Source organism: Apostichopus japonicus, chromosome 22 (genome assembly GCF_037975245.1).
Source record: "Apostichopus japonicus isolate 1M-3 chromosome 22, ASM3797524v1, whole genome shotgun sequence".
Taxonomy (NCBI): Eukaryota; Metazoa; Echinodermata; class Holothuroidea; order Aspidochirotida; family Stichopodidae; genus Apostichopus; species Apostichopus japonicus.
The window spans coordinates 15,030,372-15,041,972 of NC_092582.1; the positions used below are offsets into that span (position 1 = coordinate 15,030,372).

Sequence of the window (11,601 nt, forward strand, 5' to 3'; positions counted from 1 at the left end):
AGAATTTCCTTCTTCATTGGCGAATTGTTTTGATCACGACGATCTCTGCCATATATATATACTGTACAGTAAAATGATGCGTTGCATTTGTGTCCCCTTTAAGGTAAGTATCTATTAAAGCAAAATACCAACCAAAACCTTTGTAGAAATTGCAAGATTGATTGAACTCTCAAATCCTTCTTTGACAGCAGAGGTTAATAATTCTGTTTCATCTTTAAATTATTTCGTAAAATTCATGTCTCTCATCGGAAATACTGACATGAGCCGTGAGAAAAGACAGATTGGGAAGGCTTCCCCTGGGACGTGGAACGTACTGTACGCAACTAGGAATATTAAAACTAAAAATCCTGATTGATATTCTACCCTGAAAGCTGTGAAGACATCTACATAGACCGTTTGGTCTTTAAATATTGGAACATGAACATCAGTTCGTTCTTGACAGAATCAGCTTTAGGAAACATAAAATGAGCTTCATATATATACTCAAGTAATGATGCAGGGTTAGGTTAAAGTGAAGAAGATGGAGATGAAATTCTCTCAAATGTGTAAATAATTTAAATTCTTTTTCTCCTGTTTCCCTGGACTTCCTAAAGTAGTAAAGTAAAGTAGTTGTGTGATATTTTCAATATTAATCCCAGCTACAGTAGTCTACATTATATATGTTTGTGTAGAGTGTGCTGCACTGCAGCACAGTATAGCACGGTATGACAGCACTCCATTTATGGAAGATCATTGGTTCCAATGAATAAAACCATTGTAACGGTCAAGACAGCGTCTGTGTGTGTTTTGATATGTACAGTGTACGTGTGTATGTGTGTGTGAATCCTTGCATGATGTACACATTATATTCCAAAAGCGAGAAACCTTGATGTACCGTAAACTCTATACATGGACACCCCCCCACCCCCCCAATATTGAGTTCAACAAGCATCATGTTTCAATGGAGGTCGATGGTCACAGCCTCACAGGTCAAGATATGAAAAATTTGTAAAAATGGTATTTCAAGAAGGGAAATTTCAAATTTTTCCACACGTTTCCAGTATGGTGATTCCCCCTTTAATTGTCACTTCATTACAGTGGGCGAGGTTTGACCTTGTTTGACTTTCTGTGTCAAAGGTATTCTTTTTACCGAATCATTTCAAGCGTGAAACCAATTTGAATACTTGGTATTAGCAGTATTGATATTATATGTGCCAACTTTACAAGCAAGTAACTTTGCCATGTAGCATTTGAAATTGATTTGCAAAAGTAATATATATGTACAAAGACCATGTAATACTGATAAAGCACAGCTTCCTCATTAACATACTTCCTTGTCAGTCACAGTGTCTTAGAAGTTGACGTAGGGCTTGTTGGACTTGTGTATTCATTTACTGTACATACCTGGTTATGTTGCAACATACCTTTCCCTCCCATGCAATGACTATGGGGCAAAATGTTATCCATAAATAGATTCAGGGTTGGGATAAGGGAAGGGAAAGGGGTTGGGATAGGGTTAGGGAGGAGCAAATTACACCAGTGCATCGTTACTGGAAGGACTTGTGGTTGACACAAAGAGAGAAGTTCAGTTTGTTTCACATTGGGTACTAAAGCAGTTGCAGTACAAAAAACAAAAAAACCCTAATTGATTTTATCATCAATGAGAAAGAAGCTGCAATGTATGTCACTTTGTCTATCACAGCACAGTATTTTGCCAGCATACGGACTGCTCACTTGTAAAAGAACAAAAAATTTTGTTTTTAATGAACTTTTATGACATTAAATGCTGCTAATTATTAAATTGATCAGAAATTTTTACTTTATTGTTAGCTAATATCTCCGGTTGATAAATGGGAGCATAACAAACTCTTGAATTGTAGTGGATTATATTTTTTCTTTGCAGCAATTGGACCATCCAAATGTGATCAAGTACCTCGCCTCTTTCATCGAAGACAACGAATTGAACATAGTCCTGGAGTTGGCAGATGCAGGAGACCTCTCTAGGATGATAAAGGTAGAGTCACAGACTTAAGTTACTTCAACAGGTTAACTTATGGCCATGCTTTGGGTGGTGACCCACAAATGGGTCCCCAAAGCATTAAGTACCAGTGGGGTATGATCCAGTTAGGGGGGAAAAACATCAAAATTTGATTGGGAAACTTATGTATGAAAGGATCGGTGCAAAGTAACATCCTCCAGGTTTAAAAGTTATTTATTTTCCAAGTTTTGATATGTGTGTCTGATGTAGCTCACAAGGTGCAGTCGATTGCAATAGCGAATCAGGCAAATGTGCAGTTTAATCATCAATGACTATTACCTACTCCTCAATTTCCACTTTTTGTTTCCAATCATTGCGAAAAGAATTTGAAATGAGGCTTCTGTTATGTAGGTCGTACAGTGTACACATACTGTATTACACTGTGCTTATACTATTACCGTAAGTTTAAGTATTTGCCTTGCTGAAACTCACCAACAGGACTTTCTGACCTTCCAGGTGAACCGTTTAATGATCCTTCCAATCATCCTATTCTGATAAAGCGTGAGTTCGTCCATGCGTGAATGCGACTCTTTTGTTCTTTGTTTATAGACAAGATCTTATCCTTTAATGTCGATTAGGACAAAAGGAACCTTTTCAAAGAGAACAACCCCACCCCCCCCTCCCCCATGTGTGTCTATCATTTGCTCTAAATGTTACAATTTATGCCAAAATTTCCAAGAAATATCTATAGAAAGAAAACAAATAAGTTCAAGTCCATGCAAGAATTTTTTTTCTTTCAGAGTCCAATTGTGAGTGTGGACTCAATACTTGAATTCATAACTAGCAAGTGCCATTTATACTGTGTATACATACATGTGTATACATTATCGGTTTTGACATTGAAACAGTACTGTACAACTAGAGTTCTGAGCCCCAAAAAATCTATATTCTGCATTTTTGCAACTTGTATTGATTTGAAATGTATGATATGGAACCGAAACTTGCCAACTCATTGAAAAAGCTTCTTGCTGTAGATAAGGGTAAACAAAATGATTTAAAAAAATCTTGAAATTGAATAGAAACAGAAACATATATGTTATTGTATACAGCATATCTGCACGTGTACTTAAGTAAGCATGCATATATATATTATTTTACTTAACGTTAGGTATAATGACACCTCCCCCCATCCCCCCCCACCCAGTTTGCAGAGTACCACTTTTCAACCAAAAGATCTGGTAGTCTCTACCTACAATACATACTGTACTAGTACTGTGCTATTATATAGCAAACTGCATGACAGCTGAGAATACTTCACAAGCCATTGAACGCATGGTTAATTAACTTACATGCAAGTATATTACAGTAATATTATCCAGTGGCTTTCATTTCTTCTGTGGTTTTACCAGTGAAAAGATACCTGCTTGAATGGATTAGAGCCAACTTCCTCTTTTCCAGGAAATGTTCAAACAGTAACTCAGGCAGTGTATGGTTACTAATATTACTAATACTGTATACAGGTAGATCAGAAATGCCTGTTAAAGTTCATCCACAGTATGTTGAACCAAAATTACGTTTCACTGTAAGGGTCAATATAATCCTTAAATGCATTGATACATTAGGAGTGTATTGAATACTCTAGGTTTTCATATCTTATGTTCTGTTTAGTACTTTACAGGTACAATAAGTACTGTACCTTCTATTTTCTTTGCCAAAAAAACATATAGAGTATAAAATATCCTTCGTGTAAAGTTTTGTTGTTAACTGTCAAATTGCCTTTTTTTTTTTTTTTTTAATTTTGAGATTTTTTAATATTTTTTTTAAAATACAAGTGCAGCGCATTTTCAACTTAAGCACCAAAATATGAAAACGTTTCCCTAAACATTTCGGCGCTACAAAACGAGAAATTTTCTACATCTGCTCATCGTTAATTTGTTGTGTATACAAGTCGGCCAACAAACTCCATTAAAGTTTCATATTTTGCTCATTGTGTGAATTATAAATTTTCAGCCCATTTGTAATAAGATGCAAATGTAGCTGTGATATTAACAGAAGACAAATCCATTAGCAGACAAAGTATATTACAAAAATCCTAGTGAACAGTGCATATAATATCATAACATAATGTGTGTGTAAGTGCTGTACTTAAACACTCGAAAATTCTTCAACATTGTCTCAACGTTCTCAAACTTTAATACACAATTTAATGAAGATACATTTTTTCCCCACAATTTCCCACAGGGGAGGGAGGGGTTGCCCCTTTTAAACCCACCCCCACCTCAATGATGGGGTGTAGCATTTTTTTTTAGCTGGATACAAATGTTGGGCTACTAGGCTAGTGGGGAATAATTTAGCTGGTATCGCAACTACAGTACGTAAAAAAGTCAAGTTGTCATACAAGTCAAAAGATGTCATGGCAGTTTTTAACACAGGAAACATGGTGTTTTTAAAATATTAAAGACAAAGTTTGGAACCTTCAAAACTGCCACATGAAATGTTGACACTAAGTTATTCCCTCGGGTAGCCTACTGTTCAGAATGCATTGATTGAGTATTATAATCAACTGCATAATATATATTTGAAGAGGATATACTGTATATATATTGTAAGTGCTGGAGTGTCAAGTCGCTAACCTTTTCCTACGAACAGACAAATTACGACCAATTTACGTAAACATATTCTCAGGAAATGGTATTTTCCCTTCAGTGCACATATATGTATCCTCCTTAACCCATAATTGGCAACGGACGTAGGAAAACAAAATGTCATCACCGTTATTTGTCACCGTGATCTAATGTTCGACTTTGCGCAAATGCTGTAACTGTATAATTTGAGATGATTTACGTCTCTCCCCGTTCAATTTCCTCTCTTTCTATAAACCAGCATTTCAAGAAGAATAAACGACTGATACCGGAAAAAACCATCTGGAAATATTTTGTACAGCTCTGCAGTGCCTTGGAACACATGCACTCAAGAAGAGTCATGCATAGAGGTAAGCTCACCATCTTCGTAACTGGCGAGTTACTTGTTTGCACCCAAATACGGATAAAAATGTCATTTGTCACGATTCAACAACAACAAAATTTCATGCAACCGTAAACCCTTTATTTCAACATTCATACATGTGCGGTATATTAGACGTTAATCTGTCTAATTATAATGCTCATTGATATGCAAACTTTAGGACGAAAATTTGTCACAGTTTATAGATCTAGTAAACAATTTATGACCAGTAGGGATAGGGGATGCAGACCATGCTGATACTCAGAATTAATGTGTTATTCACATTGCTTTTTAGTATCACAAGAGATGTAAAGTTCTTGAGAAAGTCTGTATCACTTCCATCAGTTTCCTGTTTATGAAAAAATTGGTATCATGCTGGTAGAACTCTAATAAAACACCAACTTTCCTTTTATAATTTATTTAGTGCCTCTGCTGTGGTTTTTCTATTTTTTTGTTAATTGAACTTTGGGATGTAAATCCCCAGTGAAAGACACTGGCTTTTTACTGGTACCCCCAACCACCTTACCCAATCCTCCACCTCAGCAAAGATATGATGTGTAGGGATTGTCAATAATTTATTTTGTTTTATGATTAGTTTCCTTGATTTAATCAACCAATGATAATAAATGCATAGAAGATCCAAAATTGGACAACTCCTGTACTTAAATGTCGAATAAGTTTAACGATATTGTTATAAAAAAAAAACTGCAAAAAGTACAGTTGAATACAAAACTGCAATTTATTACAAATCTACAATTTAGTACAGTAATAGCTAAATGCAAACAGTTCTGGAGAGATTAGTGAGTAGAGAGCACAGGACCTGTTTTACAAAATTCACATGTTTGAATCCTGTTCTAGCAGCTTGTTTGAAAATTGGGCTTTAATTTCCACGGTCAGTTTTCTCTTTATGATATGTCTTCTCTTTGTTTCTTCAAAACAAAAATGATCTCTTCATGTAGGCCTGCAAACCATTCATGTCATTTGACCCAAGACTATGGCCTCTTTACAAACACTCCCAACTGTTTTATAGATACTTTTACCGTGTAAATATGAGAAATATGGCAAATTGTCTGGTTGTCATGAATGTATTCGGGCTCGATTGGATTCTTGTAAATCGCCGTTTTTTTTTCTTTCTTGTTCTGTTTCTCCTATTTTAGATATAAAACCAGCAAATGTTTTTATCACTGCCGAAGGGGTGGTCAAGCTAGGAGATCTGGGGCTGGGTCGTTACTTCAGTTCAAAAACCACAGCTGCTCATTCATTGGTCGGCACACCTTACTACATGTCACCAGAACGAATTCACGAAACGGGTTACAACTTCAAATCGGACATTTGGTCCCTGGGTTGTTTACTTTACGAGGTAAGTCTTTTGCTTTGCTATTTGTTTTTTTTTGGGGGGGGGGTGTGGGAGGAGAAGGGGGAATGTAAACTCATGTGGTAGAAAATGGCATGAATTATACCCCAAAAAAAATCCTACTATGAAAGTCTATGTGTGTACTTTCTGCAACTCTGGCATCTATGAACCAATAGTGGATGACAGTACATTCAGAATACAACCCAAGATTTTACAACTTGTAGATACAATAAACTTCAAGTACTTGATTCTGAGAATTTGGGGGCCGGGAGGGATGTGTCTCATATTAATCTAAATTGCATGCATATTTATGATTATTAACCAGTTTAAAACTAACAGCTCTAGAAAGGTAGAAGTAGAGGAATTTTTGTTTTCTTAGCTTTCAGATGTTTTTCTTCTCAGAACTGCATTGTTGATAAATTTGGTTGCTTCTCATATTCATTGAAAGTTATCGTTAAAGTAAAAATTGGACGTAAGCATCATAACGGAGCTGTTCAAAATTTAAGTTCATACCATTAAAAGTTTGTATTTTGCAAAGGTGGTCTTTGTTTTCATTCTGCAAATGAAATTTTGTTTAGATGCACAGAGAGTGGAGTCATTTTTACTCTAATGCTTTATAATATCTTCAATATTTTGGCTATTCACATGAAAGTGGTATGAATGGGTAATTACTAGCCTTTATATATATCCATATGAGCGAAATATTAATATGCAAAAAAATCATCTCTGCTTTTAATATGCTACAACAATTGGTTTCCTCTTCTTAAAAAAAGGCTGCTATTTTTAGAATTGTACAAGGTAGTTGAAAACCGATCTGGTTGATGTCTGTAATCCTTACTGTTAATTTTGTAGGTACATGTATTGTGCTAGATATGATGTTTAATAGATTGCTGCACTGGTACTATCCAAACAGATTATGCTTTGCACCTCCGGAAATTCATTCTAACATTTAAAATTCTTTAAAGTATCACAGAACTTAATCCAGATAGCTACAGATAACTGCGTGTCCAAATATGGTTTCCCACACCGGTCTGGAAAATGGAAAAGTCTGGAAAAAAAGTAAAGAACAGGGAAGACAAAACTCTTTTCTAGGTTTTGAAAGTCCTTGAATTATGTAAGAGTGAGGAAAAAAATCCTCATGTGAACACTTTTTACGTGATGTGACTTACACACGAGCAAAGGTTGTTAGGAAGAGTGAGATAAAGTTAATGTTAATTAGAGAATCTATTGAGAATTGGCATAATTGCCTCCACAAAGTCATTTCCTTAGGTAAAACAAAATTTACTTTCAGTGAATCTTTAAAACAAGGTCTGCATCATAAGGTAAGGAGAAAAAGCCAATATGGGTAAAGGGCAAAGCTGAGCATAGTAATACTTTGAGCTTTTAGAGGTAGCAAAATGCTGTCAGTTATAATCTAGTATCAATTAACTCCACTCCTCGGGGGGGGGGGGGGGGGAGAATGGAGAGAATCTTGCAAGTCACTGTGTCACAAGGTAAAGCTGCAGCAGCTGCTCCATCCCCTGCAGCACGGCTGAATCAATGTCAAACAAATTACAGAAGTGATTATTTTGGCCGACCAGCTGTGCCTGTAGTGTCTATCATGTACACATGTATGCAAAGCAAAATATAATATTTCATCTAACACAGCTTGGCTGCAGGATGCTTTTGGCAAGTTACAGCAGTCAACAAAATGCTTGTAAAAGTCTGATCTAATAATGCAGTTTTAGTTCAAAAAAACCAACAAGACTTCACTTTCTAAGAAATTTATGCTCACAGTGATCGAATCCATTAACTAAGGACTAGATAGTTAAGTGTTTACATACAGCGCAGCACATTTCAGAAAAATTTTCATGCACTCTCGAAAACTTGCCTTCAGCAATATTTCTTAAATTATGCAAAATATTTCAAATTTCTCTGCTTGTGTATTCCACAGTGTGTATTAGTTTTATGCAAGTATATACTGTATGACTCTACCACCTACTGTCGGCCTCAGACATTACATATCTTTGCTGTATATATTATGGCCTCTAAAAAGTTATCAGAAGGCAAAATTCCAATTTTCTTCTATTTAACTAATATTCTCATTTTTTTTTTTTAATAATTAAAACTATCTTGATTTTTTAAATTTTTTGAAGGTTATAAATTTTGTTATTTTCTATACTACGTTTAAAATGCATGTAATCTGCTTTCCCAAAATGACATGATTTTATTTTTGTCTTGCATTATTTTGCCCACCCCTGTTTAATCCTAGATTTGTTATTTTTCTCTTAGTAGTAGGTAAACCAGTTCTGTTGTAATGGACATGTGTTTTGTTGATTTCACAAATGACAAAATTTATTCATCTCAGTCAATGATTAGAAATGTTGCGGTGAAAGACTCTTTGAAACCGCTTGTAAGCTGATTTCTCCCTCACCCCCCCCACCCCCCACTCACCCTTTATTCATGCTCTATAGCATGAAAAGTAGAAATCATCACAGTGTGAGAAAGCACCTCAGTATGTGATTTGATAGGTAGGTTAGATATTAACAGGTAGACTGACCCCCCTCCTCCCACCACCCTCTCGTCCCCCCAGGAAGAGCTGGTTGGTTTTTCTCGTAATTATTATTTTTTTTTTTTTGCAAACACCAGCATGATTTTAAGTTTTTCTCTAAACCGCTGCTCCATTTTCTTTTGCGCTTCATCACACAATTCGCCATTGACAATGCTTTCAAAGATGGCCGCACTCCAGTCCCCATTCTATGGTGACAAGATGAATCTCTACTCTCTCTGCAAGAAGATTGATCAGTGTGACTATCCTCCCCTACCAGGTGATACCTACACCCAACAGGTATGCTGTCAGACTTTGGCAGGTTGCCATGGTGATAAGTAGATTTTTTTATAATTAAAAAGGCAAAACTAAAACACAAGTCATTGCTCTAAGTTTGTAGATGAGTTTTATCCAGTCTGTAACAGTTGCATGATATTTAAATAATTAATGCATGTCTCTGCTGGTTGGTTGTTCCCTAACTCTGTGGTATTTTTTGTGCATCGCTTGAAATACGGTCAATATGTGTTTTAATCACGCATTTGCTTCATTGCTTATCAACTGTCATGGTTTGTTCAAATCAATAAACAAATGGAAAAAAATTACATTAAAAGTTTCTTTTAGACTCATCGTAGCTTTGGAGCAATGACTTTTGTTCTGTATGTCAATAACCATTCGATGTCTCACATCTTAGTGATAATTCTTTTTCTCTCTCTCTCTCTTTCTCTTCTCTCCTGTCATCTTACCCACTCTTCCCCTCCCCCCTCCCCCTATTTGGTTAATTTTTGATCCCTTTCACTTTGATTGCTGTGTTTTGTGTTTGGTATTTTCCACTCTGCACTACTACTACCCCCTCCCCCTCCCCCATCCCCTCTCGATCCCCTAGATGGCAGCACTCCATTCGCCATTTTATTCCGAAGGCCTTGACCTCTACACCTTGTGCCAGAGGATACAAGAATGCAAATACCCTCCTATACCAACAAATTATTTAAATGAGGTATGTATGATATCGCATAAACTTTGGAAATGGTGATGGGGTATCACATTTTAACATCGAACTGGAAGCAACAAAAGAAGCCCTCTTGGGGGCTACCGTACAATTTGAGTTTCTCTCAATTCAATGGTTAACTATACAAAACAGAATATTGAGGGAGAATATTTTTTTCTTATCGCATAGAAAAGAAAAGTCTCGGTTACGATACATTAGCAGAGTTGTACATAACATATACACATTAATGGTGAAAAGTAGGGAAAAGTTAGACATTTGAAAAAATAACTAACTTGGTAGATAGGATGGTATGAATGGGACATTCTGGAAAACACTTTAATATTGTGTCACACATAGAAACCATTTTTGTGAAATTTGTGTTTTTGTCATGTGGTCCAAAAGTCATGCATGCCTCATTTAATTTTGGCAGAGTGTTAAAACTGCTCTGGTTTAAAAAATGAAGCCACAAACAGGAACAAGACTGGTAGGATGTGCTTAGTTAGAACCCCATGCCAGGATACAGTATGGCTGGCTCATTTGTTTGAAGCAGTTTCTCAAAATTCCAAAACTCTGTGCCCTATATCCCCTTTAAATTTAAATGCAAGTACTGAGAATTAATCTGAAAGTTGAAGCCATGATAGCAGATAGCCCACCAAAGAAATTCAATTGCCTATCTTTAATTATGTCTAAAACAAAGCATATAATATTCTTAAAAGCCCTTTCCCTGTATCCACCCCCTCCCCCCTTTACTTTTTCAATTTAAAAAGTATAAAATATAACTGATGTAGAAACCTGGTATAATAAGCTTTTGAAATATTTTATACTTAACAGTAGGTTAAAACCAATGTGTCCTGTGGAAATTTTGGCAGAATTGACAATTCATGATACCAGGTTAATGACACTCTTGTCCTCAACCCCTCCCCCCCCCCCAATCATACACAGACACCCACCATGCCACTCATCTGTCATTAGCTCACCAAAACAAAGGATTGAGTCTTGCATTTCAGCCATCAAAATTCGAAACATATAACATTTTTAAGATGAAATTTGGATGGAAAATTTTGAATACTCCACAACTGATAGCAATACTGTTTTGCTAAATGAAAATAAAAGTAGAGTAAAATACATCTGATTTTTGTTGGGGAAACATTATTTAGCGGTCCCTACCCCACCCCCTCCCCTTCTCACCTGGCTTGAACAGGATACTACAAGAGCCTGGCAACTTATAAAAACCATTTTTGAATTAATGCTACGTGCATGAAACCTAACAACGCCGTATATATGATGTCCCCCTTCAGCCTTATCAATGGCCCCTTTTTTAACCCAGTCTCGACATTTGCAGATTTCACTCGCATTTGTAAATTCTATACTTCACCTTTTGTTGTTCTTTAGTCATTCTAAGTAGAGTTTAGTGGTCATGGTGTTGTTGTTGATAAATCATTTGATGTCACTAACACATTATATATATATATATATATATATATATATATATATATATACATATATATATACATACATATATATTCATACATATAGATATATTATATAATACATATATATAGATATACATATATATATATATATGAGTATTTAAAGGTATGATGAGTTGTCCAGTGTCATTGTTATCACAGTTTTAGTGATACTTTTGTCTGTAGTAAACATCTAGTAGACAGTAGTGTTTGGTCCATTGTGGTTTGCTTGTTTCAATGTCATTCCTCCTTAGTTTATATATTATTATATTTTGTATTTATGGTATGTTTTGCAGAGGAGTGACC

At 35.8% G+C, this 11,601-nt stretch overlaps 1 protein-coding gene across 5 annotated transcripts in view; it reads left to right on the forward strand.

Annotated features, from left to right (window-relative positions):
• The window catches only part of LOC139964037 (serine/threonine-protein kinase Nek7-like), a 31,366-nt gene that overhangs the window by 12,019 nt on the left and 7,746 nt on the right, over window positions 1–11,601 (forward strand). For 3 of the 5 annotated variants that reach the window (XM_071965348.1, XM_071965347.1, XM_071965349.1), the window contains exons 4-8: window positions 1,883–1,993; window positions 4,841–4,949; window positions 6,118–6,320; window positions 9,028–9,141; window positions 9,725–9,835. In XM_071965348.1, coding sequence (XP_071821449.1) covers window positions 1,883–1,993; window positions 4,841–4,949; window positions 6,118–6,320; window positions 9,028–9,141; window positions 9,725–9,835 — 648 coding nt within the window. The remainder of the gene's footprint in view (window positions 1–1,882; window positions 1,994–4,840; window positions 4,950–6,117; window positions 6,321–9,027; window positions 9,142–9,724; window positions 9,836–11,601) is intronic. The other 2 variants (XM_071965350.1, XM_071965351.1) reach the window with 2 other exon arrangements.